The sequence below is a fragment of the Plutella xylostella genome, chromosome 23 (genome assembly GCF_932276165.1).
Source record: "Plutella xylostella chromosome 23, ilPluXylo3.1, whole genome shotgun sequence".
NCBI lineage: Eukaryota > Metazoa > Arthropoda > Insecta > Lepidoptera > Plutellidae > Plutella > Plutella xylostella.
Window position 1 is genome coordinate 5,543,608 of NC_064003.1, and position 19,209 is coordinate 5,562,816.

The window sequence follows — 19,209 nt, forward strand, 5'->3', positions numbered from 1 at the left end:
TACCTAATGATAAATACTACTTAAGTTCATTAATATAAAAATTTAAAATTATTTCTAGAGCCGAAGAGAAAAACTATGCTGCATTTATGGAGTCGACATCAATAGAATATTACAAAGAGAGACATTGTGATTTACTACAGATCGGAGAGCTGCTGGATACCAAGAGTTATGGTATTGGCATGAAGAAAGGTAAAGTTTACTCAATTATTTAATACACTCGCGAGCAATGAAAAAGTTCAAGTGTCACAAGCAACAAATTATTACTTAAATCAAATTCTAAAAAAAAATATTTAAAAAATTGGGGTCCATGGTTGTCGATATTATTTAAGTAGAACTATTTCATTGCTTGCGAGTGTAATATAAATAAAAGTACATATTTTAAATATATTAATGGTTTAATTATTGTTCTGAGCTCCTAGAAAGTCATAAATCAAAATCAATTCAAAATCTACGATCCACAAATAGCTTCTTCATTAACCTATATAACAAATGTTATCAGCAATATGACTCGTCAAAAATCACTCAAAAAGGCCACCCCGAATATATTAATATATTAATTGGTTCTTATAATTAAATTTAATACATTAATACAGGATCGGAGTACAAGAAGCATATTGATGATGCGCTGCTGACACTGAAAGAAAGAGGAGACATACAGAAACTGAAAGACATTTGGTGGAAAGAGAAACGTGGTGGCGGCAAATGTGGGGTAAATATCTAAAATTTTATATGCCCAGTGGTAAAGATAGTTAAAAATATATATTTTGGTATGGAAGCCATTTAAGTCATTGATACACATGTGTCACCCCCACCTGGGGTGGGTATGGGGTGGGTCCGTAATGGAAATACAAAGCAGAAAATGCTGCTTATTATCTTCATTCCATCAGAGATTGAGATTTAAGAGATAATGATATACCTAATAATCGTAAGTAAGCATCTTTCTAGAACAACGAGTCCTGAATGATATGAAGACATTGCAATACAATTCAATATGACTAAATTGAAAAACAAACTACCTACATAAATCACATAACAAAGTAAGAGAGTACAGTAGGCGACCTTATCGCTAAAAGCGATCTCTTCCAGGCAACCCTTGGGTGAATTTTTGGCATTGTTTCAGGTGAAAAGAGATGAAGAACAGAAACAGCTGACACTCAGGAACATGGTGGGAGCATTCGTGGTGCTCGGAGTGGGGTGCCTGCTGGGGCTGCTGATTTCCACACTGGACATGCTGTGGGGGGTCTTCAAGAGATCGCTGAAGTACCAGGTAATAGTTTAAAAAAGAAGCCTGCTCGAGTATACCTACCGAATGTATGGAACTGCCATACGTCCTGCGCACCATGGACAGGCAGCGGCAGATGATAATCTGGTTGTCTGATCCTTTTAACACTATGATAAACCCTAATCTATTTCTATATTTATGTATAGTGTTACAGACATCCTAGAAGAAGGTATTAAAGTAAAAAAACTAATTTGCATGCAGCTATTTAAAAATTCCTGGTCGTCCTATATTTCCCATTCATTGACACATCTCCAACTTTCCAGACAACGTTCCAATACGAGCTAGTGGAAGAGCTGAAATTCGCGCTGACATTCAGCGGCGACGTGAAGCCGGTCCGACGGCGTCTCACGGAAGGTTCGTCCGAGGCTCTAGCTGACGACCCAGAGGCGAAGGACGAGCTGAAGTCGCTGAGGTCTGTGCGGTCGTCGGACACCCACCGGACCCACCACTCACACTCGCATAGCTCGAGGCATTCGTCTAGGAGCCAGAGTGTGGCATTTGCACGGATGAGGAGTTATGATTAGAGGAGCTCTTGTTTTTATTGTAAGATTAATAGTTTGTTTTATTATTGGAGAGGCATTATTTGTTGTAAGGGTAAAAGTTTTTTTAGTATGTGGGAATTAACTTGGGCTAAGTTTAGGTTTTAATAGAATTAATTTAGTTTAGACTAGACGTATTTATTAACGTCCCTAAATCATGATTTTTTATATTCTTACCTAAGTTGTTTTCACGATAAATGAGGTTTGTACGTGCCAAATTATAGTCTACAAGGTGTTTCTAGTCAAGCACGGTCAAGCAAGTGTATTTAATAATAATTAAATTAGTATTGTTATTTAATATATTGTGAAAAATATATTATAGATATCACTGACAAAATAATCACAATTTCCAAGTTATATAAGGTCAAGGTTTGCGTAAAGAACGAAAGATTTTCACAGGCCCAATAAATATTTATATTTTTCCACTTACTGCCGTGTACTAAAAGAAATATTGTTATAGTTAAATAATATGAGAAATGTCGACCGCCTTCTATTTGGGGTTGAATAATCAATAAGAAATATTTTAGCACTCACATTATCTTTTAAGTGTATTTTTGGGTTAAATGTAGGTAGTATTTATTTACATGGCCCATAAAGACGTACGAAATATGCTAATACTTATGTAGAATAGAGTAATTCACTAATAAATGTGAATTTCGTTATTAAAAGTAATTTTACCAAACAAAAAATAAACATATATATGTATGAAAAGTTACACTTGGATTTAACATTTTAAATGATACCGTATTCTTATGTTGTATTTTTTTTCAGCGCACTACCTATACTATAGTTACGAAAACGGGTTTCAAGTAGATATCACCACACTAAAGCACATAATCTCATAACTCGGTACCTACCTACCTACCTAGGACAGGCCAATAGACTCTATACCGGTCTCCGTAAAGGACTTGGGCGAATTCGCGTATGGATAATATGTAAATCATACAACTAAAACTTGGACCTTACTGGTGCATGTCCACACTACAGTTTACACAAAACATTGTAGCAAAATAATGTCCGTCCATAAACTAAGCTATGAGACTTTGTAAATTAGTCTTATCTGAGCTTGAGTTACCAACACAGCAGATTTACTGAGTGTGAACTTTGACTCTTAACTTTGTATCGCCGATGTAGAGCTCGATACACGTAAGTTGACCACATTTTCCAGCAAAGTTAGCCGACAGCAGCAGATATATGCATAAAACGGAACGTGCCATGGACACTATTTGGACACAAACAATCTATGTATTAGGTATTAGTCTAACGAATTGCTATTGACAATATTGTGACGGAATTTTGGTCATGTTCCGTGAATCAAAGTGTATCAATTAATGGAATCTTGCAGGCTCCAGAAGGGAGGTATCCTTTCAGGACGGGCGCAGTTAACGATACCCTATTTATGAGAGATATTGGAAAGCATTAGTTATATTTTGAAAGCTTCCTTTACCCTTATAGGTAACTCTATGTTGTAGATACCGAGAATGTATAAAGGAGCAGTGATAGCGTAATGTATAAGGCCTCGTCCTCTCAATATAGAGGCCGTGGGTTCAAATCCTGGCCGTTGCAAATGAATTCTTTGAATTGTATTTTCAATTAAGCAGTTTAAGTACAATAATACCACGCATTGTACTTATCCCAAAACGGGGCGATATGATTCGCAACCTATCACATGAGTACAAATGTGCTGCGAAAAGTGGGTGGCTCGCTTTGTGAGCCACCTCTGACTACCCCTTCAGGAATTACAGTCGTGAGTGCATATGTATATGTATGTATAATGTGTATAATTACAGTGATATGTGGCTACAAAAACGAAAATACCCAGTATTATGTTTTTATTTGGCTGTTGATTATTATTCAAGTATCTACCTACACATAAAAGCGCGGAAACCTTATAGTAGCGTGGGAGTGATCAAATTTCTTAGACATTAATCTTGAATGTAGATCACAGGATGTTTCCTAGGTTTCTTCTTAGAATAGCCTCAATAGATCGTCTACCAGGGTTTCCCTGAAACTTATTTTGTTGACTTAGGTCCTTCCCACTAAGCAAGAAGGCACAAATCATGGGGTGTTTGTTCATGACTAGCAACCAGTCGTTAAGACCTAATGGTGCGAATTTAATGCAGACAAATTGAAACGGAATTCTAATCATCGTATAAATGTTAGAAATATTTCCAAATTCAAATAAACTTAAACATTAGATATACATATGTATATTGTGTATGCCAGCATTATTATATGTAGGTATATCGTATGGTATGTATATCGTGTAAGGACCAAAATCTAACCCAATACAGTCCCAGAATCGTTAAATTTAATTAAACATGACCCTAGTTGCTTGTATCTGTCCACATAACATACATGCTGTGACAGTGCCACAGATGTGCTAGCTAGCAATAGTTCCCTTTCATTTCAGTGCTACAAAAACAAACTATTTTAAATTCTATCCAATATTTTTGGATAAAAGGCCAAGCCGCCCAAGCCAGGCCAGGACTTATTTTTATTTTCAGTCAGGCTACATCTTATTTTGTCTGTTAATTTCGTGAGCGTCCATTTTTCACTCGAACGCCACTAATTAAGCTTTGACACGAGTCCACGCGGCGAGGGTCGCCGGGGATTGATGGATAATAAAACATCATGTGTCGGTTTACCAGAGTTTATTCATTCTGCATTTTCAGAGCTGTATGGTTACTACAGGTTTTATACTTTATAAAAAACTAAATTCAAATACAATATTGTTCTGTTTGTCATCTGCATAGATTTTCTGACAAAAAGTTCATGATAGTATACGTAAAAGCTATAATTTGCGTCCCCAGTAGGCAGATTGTTCGCCACCGACTGAGTTACCGGCGCGGCGGTGTATTGGTTTAGTATGCAAATAGTGGTCACAGTTTGCTATATAGTTTTGCGCTCAGTCTACGTAATTTACGGTCCAGTAACGGGCGGATAGTTTGCCTACTGGGATCCTAGCATAAGTGCATTGCACCGGCGTATGAAACGTATCATAGAAAGGTAATAAAGTGGTCATTTTTCGTGGATAAAATTCATGACCTACTTATATATACGCATACCTCCCTATATAGAAACGAGGCACAAAGATATCGAAAACAAACGAAACATTAAGTTTTGCAACGAAAAAATACTTGCTGTCAAAATTTAATAAAAAATAAAATCAGCAAAAGATGTGAAGATAAAAACTTCAGCCAACGGAGCAGTGAAATCATCTATTTCAATTCAATCAAGATTAGGGTTTCGACATGAAATATATCTGACGACGTCTCTCGTGACACTTTTCCCGTCAGATTTGTTACGGTCGACTGAACTTGCGACTTCGGGCCATGTGCAGGCTGTTGCTCTGCCTTCTGCTGTGGAGAGTGTGATGAGAATGCGTAGATTTTTCAGATCTAGCTGGCGTTGGCATTCTGTCGCGATGGTCTTCTGTTTCATCGGGTTCCTCTGCGTCTTCTTCTTCTTTCTCTTTCTTGGAGGATCCGCTGCCGGTGGACTCGCGTGGATGACGCACTGGTTTGATGTCACCGCTGAAGCTCAGGATGAACTTAAGCTCGGCTATTAGCTCATCTTTGAACGGCACCTGTTAATGAAACAAAATTAAAAGTACTTGAACATAAGGGACTTTCAATGGTACAATTATTATTTGATATTTGTAAGTTTTGCCTAGATGAGTTTTTCTTTCTTCTTTGCAAATTTGTGGCCGCATTATCCAATAAAATTTGTGTTGTAGTTATTGTGCGGATACAAGTTGATTTATTCTGCTTCATTTACCTTTGGTTTGTAGGTTGATCATCAGCGTAATGAATATAATGCAGCAAGGGTCACACTGGATCATGCAACAATTCTGGTAAAAGGAAATAAAACAACTATAAAAGGGTCTTAAAATCTAAAGCGGAAGGTAATATTTTTAACAGATGGGTTTGCTTTACTAAGGACAAAATATTTGTAATCCAATCAAGTAAGTAATAATTAGTGAAGAAGGTTTAACAATATGATTTGATCGGGAAAGACAAGCCTTAATAATTCATTGATTGTAAGAAGAAATCTTACCTTTTCTCGTCTAGAAGTAGCCCAGACATCGAAGAGCATTTCAAACACCGCACAAATGGCGGCCATACCGGATCCTCCCGCTAGCACAATGAACACTCCACCAACGTTTGCTAACACCAGCGGTTGAGCTTCACCGCTACCAGTATCATCATCCTAGATTTAAAGAAAATATTTTGTTCAAAGTTTCTCCAAAATCATTAATAATTTATCAACACAGTACATACACACATCTTCACGGTCTCGAGCATGATAAAGTTCCATCTGCCATTGCAGTTTCATATGTCAATGGAAATTTTTCATTGCTCGTGAGTGTAATAAAGACAACTTAATTACCGCACAGGCACCGCCACCTCTTTTTTCCTTCCACCATTTGTCTTTCATCCTCGTAATGGTCCCTTGTTCCTGCAGTTGAAGAATAGATTCACTCATAGGCTGACGGTATGGAGAATCTGTAGTTAAAAAATATTAAATTTTTACTATAATGTCAATCTTCAAAGCTAAAATAAAAATTAATTATAATATGGAAAAGTACTTTACTTTTTTTCATAGCGATTCCATATCCTTTACTGTCCAATAGTCCACCAACTTGGGCTACATCACAGTTCCTCTCTACCATGTACTCAATGGATGTAGATTCCATCAGAAATGCGTAGTTCTCATCATCAGATTTAACCCTATAATATTTTAAATGTTAATCTTAGTTACTCCTTGCTATATTTTGTAAGAATCTATGTTTAATAAATAAGATTTTACCTTTCTAAACCTTCTTCGTTACTAGCAGTTTGGTACTCAGGATGATCTTCCATATACTGATACATTTTTTGGTACAGTAAGTTATCAGATTCCTGTGAAATGGAGCTAAGTATCAAATCTGTTTTTTGTGTAGATTTTTCATCTACGTGACCTGGGTAGGCTCCTCTTTAATTAAGATCATAGAGAATACTCACCTTAAAAAAACTGAAGGTAGCACCTCCTTTTTTAGCTCCATACGTTATGTCATAAGGATTAGCTGCAAGATCTGTAACACTTTTGATTGCATAAAACTTTGATTCAACCGTTAGGAAGGCGGCTAGATTAGCAGTGTAAGACGATACCATGATCAATGTAAAAAACCACCACATACTGCCTGCCATACGTGTAGATACAGCTCTGAAAGTAAATAAAAATTATACAGTGTAAATTAGATAGTTAATATAAAAAAAAATATGCCTATAGATCTTGCTTGACTTACATTGGGGCGATTTCAGATCCCTGAGTCAAGAGACTTCCTAAAGTAAACCAAAATGAATTGGCCATAGTAAACTGGTTATCCAAGGTTTCAGGCTCCTCAATACATGGGTATGGATTCTGCCATTCATCCGCTGCAAATCTTCCAAGAATGAATAGCAAAACTGATACACCAAAATATGCACCAGCTACCCAACCCCAGACCTAAAATATAAACAGTAATATTAAAGCATAAATATTAGGGAATAAAAAAATTGTTGGTTAGATTTATCATTGGTTGATATTACCTCTAAAGAAAATGGCGATATAAATGAGAACAAATCCGGTGGTTGTTTGGTGGGCTTTTTATACAAAATTGTTATTCCGAGATTCATGAAAGGGCTGGTGAAATCCACGGCCTTTTGTCGAGCTGCCGTTATAGTTAAGTCTGTTATAGCGAAGTCGACTCGCTGAAACAAAATAAGACACTTAACAAAATTAATCAAAAGTATGTTGTAGGGCAGCCTTAATTACATTTTCCAATATTCTCATAGGCAAATTTCAATGGCCACTTGAATATCAGAAGCCAATTTAATTAAAAGGTTAAACGTTTGATATTATTAATAAAATGTGAAAACAAAATAAACAATAATAATTACTCCATCCATGACTTTTTCCATCATGCCGTTCCATTTTCCAGTAGTTTTATCCAGAGAGCCGTACACACCATCCGTTTGTATTTCGAAAGTATAATTGAACTCGTTCATCTTAGACAATTCGTCGATCAACTCAACACCGAAACCCTCGTATCGAGCATTACCTTCTAATTTGTCCGCAGATTCTTTCAGCATACCATAGGGAGCTGTCTGTAAAGTATAGTAAAATCATGAGCCTTACTACGGTATTCATCACTCTTACCATAATAAAATGTAAGTTTGTATTTCGTTTACCAAAGATATCAATACTATGAAATGTTTTCCTTTCATAGCATCAGATCCTTCAAGGTCTGCTGGTGGTATTATGTTTCGGGTCTGTAAGTATCCATCTTCTTCGCTCCATTGTCCAACCTAAAACATATGGAATTCAGGTAGGTAATCGCCTATATAAAACTTTCAGAAAAAAATATTGTATCGTTATATTACACAAATCTGTCGTATCAATGATTAATACCTTTTCGAGCCCATGAGGCATGAGTTCCACGATTTCCATTTCAAAATCTGACCGAAAGCCATCTTCATCGAATTTTATTAATCCAGTCAGACTGTCCAATTCCATCTGCAAACATGAAAATTTGTTTAGTTCATTTTATGTACTTACTATACTTACTTACTTACTATGTACTACTTATTAATTTTATGCTCGTTTATAAATATACTCACGAGCAATGAAAAAGTTCCACCAAAGACTCTAACTTTTAAACGTTTACAATTTGATCAAAATATTCACGTTTTAAGATTTTATTATTTACTTACTTTTTTTGTTGGGCGTAATTAAGCAAACCTTTTTCGTTTAGGAATATAATTTGGTCATTTCATCACTGGAACTTTTTCATTACTCGTGAGTGTATTTACCCACCGTTCTGATATAATTGATAACACTAGATCCATAGCTCCAACTGTCATCTTTGGTGCATGATACCGCAGCACCTTCCTCAAGACCCAGAGCAGTCAACGCTGCTGTGTACAGGATCACAGCATCATAGGTTAGAGCTAAATTAAGATTCAACGTAGCTTCCGTCACAGCATTCTCTATTTGCCCTTCAGATAGCTCAGTTACGTATTCGTTAATTGCTTTGACGAATGTCTGTATTTCTTCTAAACTTGGGTCGAAGAGCCGCACACCTGAAAATTATTTAAATGTGTGTAACCTACCTATCTGCAAAGTTAACTGGTGATAGCAATTGAAATTTGTGACGCTGCTATGGTTTTACTTAAAAATAATACACAAACCTGTGATATTGGATCCTCCGTGCTTAAATGGTTCAATGTCTATAGTCTGGAAGTCAGGATTCATGATGAGATAGCTGTGATCATCAGACATGATTCCGACCTGTTGAGCTTGCAGTAAAAATGTTGGGAGCTTCGCTATTGTGCAGGCCACCAGGTAGTTTACTGATCCAGATTTCTTTATCGTTTGTAAGAAAGACCTGAAAATGAACTTCATGTGAGTAACACCGGTTCCCCTCATCTGGCCTAATCTTTATTGCCCTAAACTCGTTTCGCATAACTCGTAAGGTCTAAACTTTTTTGGTAGAATCATCACTTCGTCAAGACTTATGTGGCATAAGACTCGTTTCGTCTAAAACTCTTTTGGCACAAACTTGAAACACCTAAGTCTCGTTTGCTCTAATTGTTCGTATTGGTATAATCTTGTTTCTCCTAATATTATCTTTACAAATACTAAATTAAGTATGTTTTAAATGTACAAATTGTGGTATTTTTCTCCTACATCCCGAAAATCACGATATTAAATGATCAAAATATCAAAAGTGAATAACCATTATAATTATTACAAACGCCATTAAACCCCATGGGATCGAAACCTAAAGATAGGTGCGACGACGAGCAAAGCGAGGAGGAGCGTGTTAGGTGCACATTATCATCAAAAGCAAAGCGGAGCGCAGCGAAGCGGAGCGGAGCGTTTCCCACATAGCGGCCACAAATACAAGGCACCAGTTTGCGCTATGTAGGGAGACGCTCCATCAAAGTTAAAGCCAAACGAATATGATTACTTTATATAACCTATGCCATAGCTTTGATTTTAAGATTTGGCTATACCATTATTAGGCTAAACAAGATTATGCGAAATAACTTTTTACTTAAAGAGATTTATGCCATACGATTTTCGGCGAAACGAGATTTTGACCAAACGTTACTATGCAATACGAGATTAGGCAAATAAATCTTAGGCCAAAAAAGGTAGAACCGAGTAACACACATATGAACAGAAAACGAATCAACGTCAGTGTAGCACTGGCGATACACATAAGTATATAATAATATAATCATGTACTTATATTTTTTGACCTTCTTCAAATTAAGGTACTATAATTAGGGTATTATAATTAATTAAGAAATAATTACCGAAAGTCATCATTGTCTGGTAGCTGCACTACGTTCATTAGGATATCATCATCAGAATCTAAGTCTTGAATAGTCAAGACGTTTGTAAGAAACGGCAAGATTTCAGCTCCTTCGTAAATTATGGTAAACTCGGACCATCCTTTCATGACTATTATGTCAGCAAACACCTGTAATTTATATTTTAAAAAGTTTATCAAATGAATCTAGTTCTCCTCGTATTTTGCTAGGAAACAATACATCTTTCTGACATTGTTACCTAAGTTTTTTGCAAAGGTTCCAAAACTGTGGTTTTGGTGCCTGGGGTGCGAATCTCCTATATTCATCCCACACCCTAGTCCGTCGTATGGGATTTACTGGCATGAGTAAGAGAAAAAAACATCATCAGAAAGGATATCACTTGTACCTGTGAATAAGCATCATGATGAGGATACAGGTTGATGACGGACCAGTTCCGAGTCTGCAGTATCATCGGCTCCACGATGACGTGGGGCACCTCGAGGTAGTCTGCCACCGACTGTACATGCGTCAGCGACGCGCGGTTCGACGGACCGAAGATTCCGAGTAAACCATTCTGAAATTAAAGAATTTCATGAGGATCACAGAAAGTGTTTAGGTATGTTTTAATTTGTTAAACAGATTATTAAGCTGTCGTATATTTTATTTATTTATAACAATATTGATCTAAGTATAAGTATGTAGGTAATTAATAGTTCAAGAAAACTATGCCGTAAGCTAAAACAAGATCTGGCTCATATATCTTCTATTTACTTTGATAGGAACTATAATTAGAAGTTTTATAATATAGTTTTAAGCATGTCTAATTGTCTATTTATAAGATGTTTTTTTTATTATTATTATGTTAATAAAACAAGATAAGTAGATCTTTTAGGTACTTTACCTCTAAGAGTTGACAAACTCCTTTTTCCGCTTCATACACGTCGCCAGGTGGCGTCTGCGCAACATTTTCCACAAATGGATTCTCTTGATCTTTAGAGGCATCCGTTAAAGCCACTTTGAAAGCCGCTTGTACCAGAAAAGTACCGTCATCGAATATTGCACCTATTACAAACATGAAGATTTAATTGCCATAATATTTATCCGAGCAATGAAAACTTTCCTGTAGCAGGTAGAACTTTTCCATTACCCGTGAGTATATTAACAAAGTAAGTGAGGCATTCAACATCATAAGAGCAAGAAGAAGAGTAATAAACTCACCAATATTTTTATCTCCCACAACAAAACAGTAGAAAAATGCAACTATTAATACGCACAATCGATTTAATTTCAATGTCCACTGCATAATGCTATTAACCGTTTGTTTCAATCGGTGTCGTTTACCAAAATCTCATTTTCACAAATTAGCATGATTGTATTCCACCTCATTAATCAGCTACGGTATGCGATAACATAATTCCATTAAAATGACTAATTATCCAGATTTATATTCCGATTAATGTTTGATTTAGAAACTGGAGGCAGTTATGCTGTATCAAATGCACTTAGAACACAATATGTGTCACGAGTGCAGACCATACAATTCGACTTCGTTTCTATATTTTCTTCGGCAATTTTAACTCTTATAACGCAGGGTTTAGAGTTAAGTTTTGCCCGTCGAGCGAAGCTCCAATCTACAGTGGTACAGTTAGTATCAGCCAGAAATAGACTTGTGTTCTGGTTTTCAGTAATCTGATTTGATTCTGTGTTCTGCATGCATCACAGAGAGCGGTGACAACTACTGTGGCGTGAGTTCATTCTAATATGACTGTATCACCGTAAAATTGAAACTACCGAATAAGAGAAATAAACGCTGGGTAAATTAAATGTTAGGCAAATTTTATTACAGTGAGTAGACAGACATAATATCTGTAAAACTGACATAAATATTCAAATTTCTATGTAGTGCAACTGTATTTAAAAGTTCTATTAGACCTTTAATATGTAGTATGACTATCTATAGGTACTCACATACATCCAAATACTTTTTAATCATTGCATCATTTGGTTAGCGACATCTTTATTAAAATGAAGGAAGCTGAGAACTTGTAGCGCACCCTTTGGAAAGTCTCGGATATTTTCCACCGCAACGTTATGTTTTCCCCACAACGTGCCAAGAGACTGCTGGTTTCAGAGCAATGGCAGTGCTTGAGAGTGAAATAAGTAGATGGCGCTGAATGTTATCATTCTTTCTTTTTTCTAATATATTAATTTCTCTCACTTGACTTGAATTTTAGAACAAGATTTGATATCGTCTGGAAATTGATCATTCTCATTGTGTCAATTATCTATACGAATTTTGCGTTATTAGGTAACTTATGTAAGTAGAATCTGACTAATAATTTTATAATTTTTTTGTTATGTACTACTTAATCTAATATATTATTATTAGGTCTGTGAGTTCCTGTTGATTTATCACATACGCACTTACGTTGTGATAGTCGGCAAGAAACCTGAGACAAAAACAATGATTAATGATCACCGACTTCGCTGAAACATGTCGACTTCTAGTACCCACATTTTTTACCTTGGTTTATTTATTTATACACATTTGTATTTATTTTGTGCAGTCAAGTACGAGTTTCTCTGTCGTTTAACTTCATACCAAAGACTGCGCGACAACCTATGCGTAACAATAATATTTATTATGTGTTCAAATTCGTATAAAGTTGTTTGTGAAGGAAGATAACAAAAAAATATAATTTAGCTTATGAAATGGGAGTTTCATACTAATTGAAAATAAAAAAATAAAAAACACGCACTCACGCCTTGTACTAATGTACTCCCTTGCGGGGTAGGCAGAGGTGCATTGCTGCACCCACTTTTGAAAATATTTAGCTGTGTCAAATTTTCAATACATATTTTAAAGAGTTCTTGGCTCGAGTCCTAAGATTTTGTTCCGTCGCCTTAACATAAAGTTTGGAATAAGAGGGGTTTTGTGGGCACGCCAACATTGAAATTAGAATGTATGATTGTGCCTTTACTCGTAATGTGCTATTTTCTTTGTGTCCAGAGAATGTGTTCAAACTTCTCTTCGTATTTTTATTTTAAAATGTGTTAGGAGGTATCTTGGTACTTTGTTCCTTTCGTTTTCATGCATGGGATCCATAAGAATGATTGGATCAAGTCAAAAATTTTATTAGTACCTATAATTACCTGATAGATTTGATAATTCTTTTTTCCTTGCGTTGATAACGGTAAGATTTTGTTTAATAGACAGAAAAACAATCGATGAACCATTCATCTAATACAGCAATACAACGTTACCTCTATATTAGGCAACATTCAAGACAAACAAAAAATCGCTTTGTAAACCCCGGTCGTGCCTCAAAAAACCAAGAGAAGCAGAACAAGGGACACGCAATAAATACGAAAAACAAAGGTGGGACTCTCGACATATGACGTCCCGTTTTACATACGAATGTCTCGGGCGCACTGGAGCGATCGCCCGAACCCCAATACATCACATGTTTAGCATAAATTGATATGGAAATAAAAGGAAATCTCCAAGGATCGAAGAGTAACGTGCACTCTAGCTGTTTATTTTTCAATCTTTTCACCTCTGATTCTATTATCAAGGGTCTTTGTTCACAGGAAATGTTTAAACAGCGTTTCAGTTCCGCTTGCTTTGTACTTTGAAAGTCAAGTTTGTTAGAGTGGCTTTTAAAATGAGCCATTTTATTTACAAACTCTTCAGTAAAAGCCGTCTAAAATGCTAACCATATAAAACAAAATTATACGTGTAACCAAATTTTCCTAATGTACAGCTTAACATTTTTCAGAGGTACTGAAATATCTTGCATGATCGGAAGCAAAATAAAAAAAATCCAAGGAAAAGCTGTTTGAAATAAAACATAAGGTACCAGGAGAGCAGCTGTGCGACAGTGGTTACGATTGCAAGCCGAGAGATACTGCTGCTAGTGCACCGGACGTGACCCGGCCGCGCACATCGTACTACTGAGGTTCGTGAGATTGCTGATACAGATTTTGTATGTTTTGATTGCTTTCACAGGAAACATAATCTGTACTTATTACCAGAACAAACTTTAAATATTGTTGAGCAAGTGTTTAAAACAAAATTTTACAGATTTTTAAGCGATTGAGAGCGCTAGTGCCCTTGGCGCTTTGTTAGGCCTTAAATGTTCAGTAGTGAATGTATGAAGAGTATAAAATACAGCAATGTTTTTTTTTCACAGAATAGATAATCCCGGTCAGTTCTTAACCATGTTCATAAACATCACCATCATACATATTTTAATGCCGTAGGTACATCTATGTGTCCGTGACAATTATGTGAGTATGCTGTATAGGCTTTCTTATAAGTATGACAATAGTATTATGTTATATTTTGTGCCTCTCTAAACCACAGCCTCCCCACAGTTAAGAGGTTCCGTCCGGGGATACAAAAAAAGAAATAAGTACTTATGTTAAAACTATTTTTTTCCGCCCCTTCCGACCCTAGAAGTATGTATTTTATTTAACAAAATACTTAACTTGGGACCTACTTTATTTAACTTCCGGTATCATATTACGATGACAATAGGATAGGCAGCTTAGGGACAACAGTGTTTACATTTACGCAGCTCTGTGCCCAGTGCATGCGATGTGTTCTGTGAAAAATACATTCCCTACATTGTCTGGTATTATTCGTGTTCATTCTGCTTCACTACGTAAGTACATAATGTACCACACATGTAAACGGCTCCCTCACTGAAGTAAAACAACGCTTGATAAAATATTAGCTCTAACGGCAACGTTTCATTAAAAGTCTGCCGCTGATATTTGTTACAATTATTACAGTTTTAAATCATACGGCAACCGCTACAAAATAAGACAGTCACATTTTATTTCAATTAGGTATGCAATCATATTTCAGAGAAACTTATTCAATTTGTGGCTGAAACAAAAGCTCCTATAAATAAACAAAGTTAATTCAGACAAATGCAAGCTTGCAAGTAATGTATCTATTCATTATCCGACAGACCCCGTTGCGTTACTGAGATGAAATATGAAAAGTCATATTAACTTGTCTTCTTTCGCAAGATTCAACGAATTTATGTAGCGCAGAGAATTGTGCTAGCGCGGTGTCCGGGCTAGTGACGCGAACTTTCTGTGTCGTTTATTATCGTTACATCGGAATTAATATTTGTGTATCTAAATGATGAAATACCTAATTAGATAGATAGATATAATATTCTAATTAATATGCATGTACTTACATTATTGATGTAGATCGTCATCAGTCAACTGACAGGATATAAAACTCACTGAAACTTCCGATTAATAATTTTTGAAGCAACAACTTTATACCTATTATGCCTACTTTTTCATTCGTAATTAGTAGCGTGAAATCGTAAAAATCATAGCAAAGTGTTGGTTTTTGTAACTATATCACAAGATTATTGATAAAATAACTAAATTAAATTTTTATCATGTTTATATTCAGAAATAAGTTTAAAACGAATCTTTTAAGTACCAATGGAAACATTATTAGATTCCAATTTTAAGAAGCGTTATTTTGAAGAAATTCTATATCTACTTTAACATTCATCATAATCTATCGATAGGTAGTTAAGTTACAGATGTATGCTTTCGAGCAGCCCTAGATAAAACGGAGTTATGACATTATCACGTTTTGTGCTCAATGTACATTTTTACAAGTGCGCGTGTGACGGCGGATTTATGTGTGAAGTGATAAAATGGGATGATCCATGTAACAGGGTTTTTTTAATCAAAAGTGATTTGTGATGATGATGATGATTAAGTTTTACAATTTTTTTGACCCCGAAACTGGCAGTAAATGTAGTTATCTGGGAATTCATGCGAAGTACAAGCGCCTAAAAATGACCCAGTGATCTGGATAGTCTGGACAATCATCCCAGAACTGAAATGTTTAATTTCATGAGCAGATGAGATAATTTCATTTTTTATTCTCTATGAACTTGTTTAGAAGGCTAGGCCTAATTTCACACCATTCGGTTAGGTTAAAAATACCTCGGTTTGGTTACATCATGGACCGTTAAGGATAGTGAGTGTCCGCCACCATGCCAAATCTAGGGGTTAACACCCTTGATCGGGTGATAAACTTAATTGCTGCTGTGGGGTTCCGCTAAGACTTGGTTAAGACCGGTAACCAGGCAACGAGTTGTTGACTTTTGACACACCTGTCAAGAATTCAAGATGGAAAAATGAACAGAGCCTTTGATAAACAATATACGAACTAGATGTTGTGTGACATAAAAAATGAAGCGAAATACTGTCTGGGTTTTATATAATGTCAAACCGAGATAAAAGTTTTAATTTAATGTCCTAACCTAACTTGGAACCGCAATATAGAAACACAAATTGATGGCCCTACCTGGAAATCGAACCCGGGATCCCTGGGTGATGAAACTGAGCTTCTACCACTAGACCACAGAAGTAGATATAAGAAGTTAAACCTAATGACTTAATGAGAACTATTGAATTAAGTGAAAAATCTTCTAACAAAATATTTTAAAATAAGACCTTACTTAGAAATTGAGGTGTTATTTGTTGAGTCCTTTCTTTTGCACTGACACTCCATCTAGTTCGTTGTATTGTTTTTCAAAGGGCATGGCGTAATGATATTATTTTCAATGACGGATGTCAAAAAACAACCTCGATAGAAATAGTAACCATGGCAACCTCAAAACCAAAAAGTTTGGTTGTTTGAGGTTGTTTGACATTATAGAGACATAGACACCAATTTCAATGAATATGACAGAATATTGAATGAAGTGTGAGTGAATGATTCACATAATGCTTGATTTATGAATGGTCTATTAGATTTTCGTCATGGGACTCATGCAATTAACAAGGGTAATAATCCTTAAACGCGTCGTCAGCAAATCCGTTATTGAGACTGTAACTAACAGAATCATGAGAAACCAGGTCTTAGCTTCCATAATTGATATTTAAATCGATGATAACAAATGGAACACAATTCTTTATAACGCATTTAAATATTTACATCCAAATATAACAATTGGAATATTTAGCGACACATCCTAATTAAATAAACGTACCTCAGCTTACCGTATCCGTACCTATATTTGTAAATATCAAGTAAACCTTTCCAACTTCAAAGAAACCCGAGCATTCGACTAGGTTATATGGGTCAAGCCCGTATTAATTAATGCTCGCCTGTACGTATACCCTTATCTAGTGACCACACCAACTTTATAAAGGTCCACATTCCGGGCCGAACTATTCTTGTATTGATGTTCAATGGACGGATTCTGGTAAGCTTGGCGAGTCTAATTTCTTTGGACATCAACACCAGTGCCATCGTTTATTGTTTAGCGATTCATAGTGGCCAATATTATTGCAGTCTTCCTTTAATTTCAATTCAAACAAATAACTTTGAAAGAGAATTTAACCTTCCTACGACCTCGTTTTAGATATAGTGGTCCCATGGCTTGTTGGTGACTATTTTCTTACTTTCAACATAGTTTATATTACATATTTTTTCCCATTATGTGTGTATAATACTAGGTATTTATAAGCAATGTCATGATTCAATTATAAAAAACACTGTTATAGAAAGAGCAGGGGTAGTGAGAACTAGGTGAAATCGTGTCATATAATACAGAATCCAAACAAAGGATATCGATGATTATGGCTAAGTGGTCAAAACAAAACAACGTAGAAATATCCAGCACTTATCCCCAATGGCGGATAATAATCAAATATTCAGCCATCTAATTCCGACTGCCTTTGAGAGCTTACATGAATACTTTGTTAGTTCCGTGTTCCATGTAGGTACTATTTAGCAAGGACAATGAGAATTCACCTTTGTGTAACAATATTTTATGCACATAATAATATGTAACTCCTATAAAGTATTTTTGACTTTAACAAATGAACTAGTACATATACCCGTATAATTTCAAGACAAAGGTCTTGCACAAAATGTGTTATTCTAGCCAAACATCCGCAACCATTTAGCAGATTCAAGCTAAAAACTTTCATCTACAGAATTAGGCATTAAACCCAGCATGCTAGAATGACCTAAGTAAGAAAAGAGCATAAAATTTAGTGGATTTCGCTTAGCGCACTGCAGTTTGTGTCGGCCGATATGGCAATGGCACTGAACACGAGTTTCATGCAACCACTTCTAAATTATACTCGCATCTTATTGAAACTTGGCACAGATTCGGATACTTCCAGCATTTATTACAGGAATATAGGGGAGATGGATGCATTAAATAGTTGGGCTATACCTGGGTTATGGATGACATGCTACTGCGTCTAAGAATTGGCAGAGTCCATAAATCTTTATGAGTTTTGGAATCCTTTTAGCTCTCAGCTCGGCAAACCCATTCCGGTATGATAATAATAAAGATTTTAATCAAAACTGCAGGTTACAGCATGGTTATTATATAACACAGGTGAAGTGAAATATGTATTTGAATATTATGAAAATAGATACCACGGCTTCCATGCTGTGGAAGTATGCAAACCGAACTGAAACGGTTAACATAGGCACTTTCTACATAACGGTGAAGATGACAATAAATAAACGTAGCCTGACGGTACGAAGTTATGAAGAAGACAGGGACTTCCCTTGTGATGGCTGATGATGATAACCCAACACAAATGCTATAGGTACCTTATTCCCTTTACAATCAGAGCTCTGAAGAGCGGGTTGATAAGATCGAAGCGATACAGCGATAGCGTTACGTCGATTTGTCTTCGACTAAACATCGCCGTCATTTGTTACAGTCAGAGCGAAGGCTTTGAAATACGATCCCCGCTTGTTAGTAAATACTCTGAAAAGCTACTTGTCGCAACGCAAGTTGAAGAATTTATACATATTCTTACAACTTAGTCCGCCATTACTCCTTTGTGAGCACTGAACTTCTAAGTGATAAGTATGTACTTTACGAGTTTCGTAGCTATGTGAGTAATGTGACAAAGTGAATGTGTTACCCATATTCAACTATAGATTAACAAGGGTAAACATCGACGAGATAATGATTATATGTCGTAATAGTATTTAAGTAGGTATTCGGTGTTTAAAAAG

General features: G+C 36.0%; 2 protein-coding genes across 3 annotated transcripts in view; one reads left to right on the top strand and one right to left on the bottom strand.

The window, feature by feature from the left end:
• LOC105382557 (glutamate receptor ionotropic, kainate 3) overlaps positions 1 to 3,219 on the top strand; it is a 31,969-nt gene extending 28,750 nt beyond the window's left edge. Inside the window, exons 14-17 of the mRNA XM_038113595.2 lie at positions 59 to 189; positions 594 to 709; positions 1,121 to 1,267; positions 1,546 to 3,219. Of these exons, the coding sequence (XP_037969523.2) occupies positions 59 to 189; positions 594 to 709; positions 1,121 to 1,267; positions 1,546 to 1,806 (655 nt within the window). The 3' untranslated portion in view covers positions 1,807 to 3,219. The remainder of the gene's footprint in view (positions 1 to 58; positions 190 to 593; positions 710 to 1,120; positions 1,268 to 1,545) is intronic.
• Positions 3,220 to 4,460: 1,241 nt separating this feature from the next.
• Positions 4,461 to 11,683, bottom strand: LOC105386289 (glutamate receptor ionotropic, kainate 3). Of its 2 annotated transcripts, XM_038113624.2 has the most exons (18): positions 11,385 to 11,681; positions 11,068 to 11,228; positions 10,573 to 10,740; positions 10,170 to 10,336; positions 9,036 to 9,232; positions 8,662 to 8,927; positions 8,257 to 8,361; positions 8,037 to 8,153; positions 7,746 to 7,952; positions 7,395 to 7,556; positions 7,112 to 7,311; positions 6,828 to 7,029; positions 6,634 to 6,725; positions 6,418 to 6,554; positions 6,214 to 6,329; positions 5,881 to 6,033; positions 5,602 to 5,674; positions 4,461 to 5,410 (listed from the first exon to the last, which is right to left on the bottom strand). In XM_038113624.2, exons 1-18 carry the CDS (start codon positions 11,467 to 11,469, stop codon positions 5,394 to 5,396), a joined length of 2,625 nt encoding a protein of 874 aa, XP_037969552.2. In that variant the 5' UTR covers positions 11,470 to 11,681; the 3' UTR covers positions 4,461 to 5,393. The 2 variants fall into 2 exon arrangements, with proteins under 2 accessions (XP_037969552.2, XP_048485514.1); XM_048629557.1 differs by lacking the exons at positions 4,461 to 5,410; positions 5,602 to 5,674 and having other exon boundaries at positions 5,892 to 6,033; positions 6,214 to 6,282; positions 11,385 to 11,683.
• Between the last annotated feature and the right edge of the window lie 7,526 nt (positions 11,684 to 19,209).

What these genes read in the sequence shown, in the direction of transcription:
- LOC105386289 (XM_038113624.2), bottom strand. Translation starts at nt 11,469, where the DNA reads ATGCAGTGGACATTGAAATTAAATCGATTGTGCGTATTAATAGTTGCA. An exon ending in GAGTTTGTCAACTCTTAGAG is followed by an intron (nt 10,741 to 11,067) that starts GTAAAGTACCTA and finishes CTTTAATTTCAG; the next exon opens with AATGGTTTACTCGGAATCTT. An exon ending in TTATCAATTATATCAGAACG is followed by an intron (nt 8,362 to 8,661) that starts GTGGGTAAATAC and finishes TCATGTTTGCAG; the next exon opens with ATGGAATTGGACAGTCTGAC.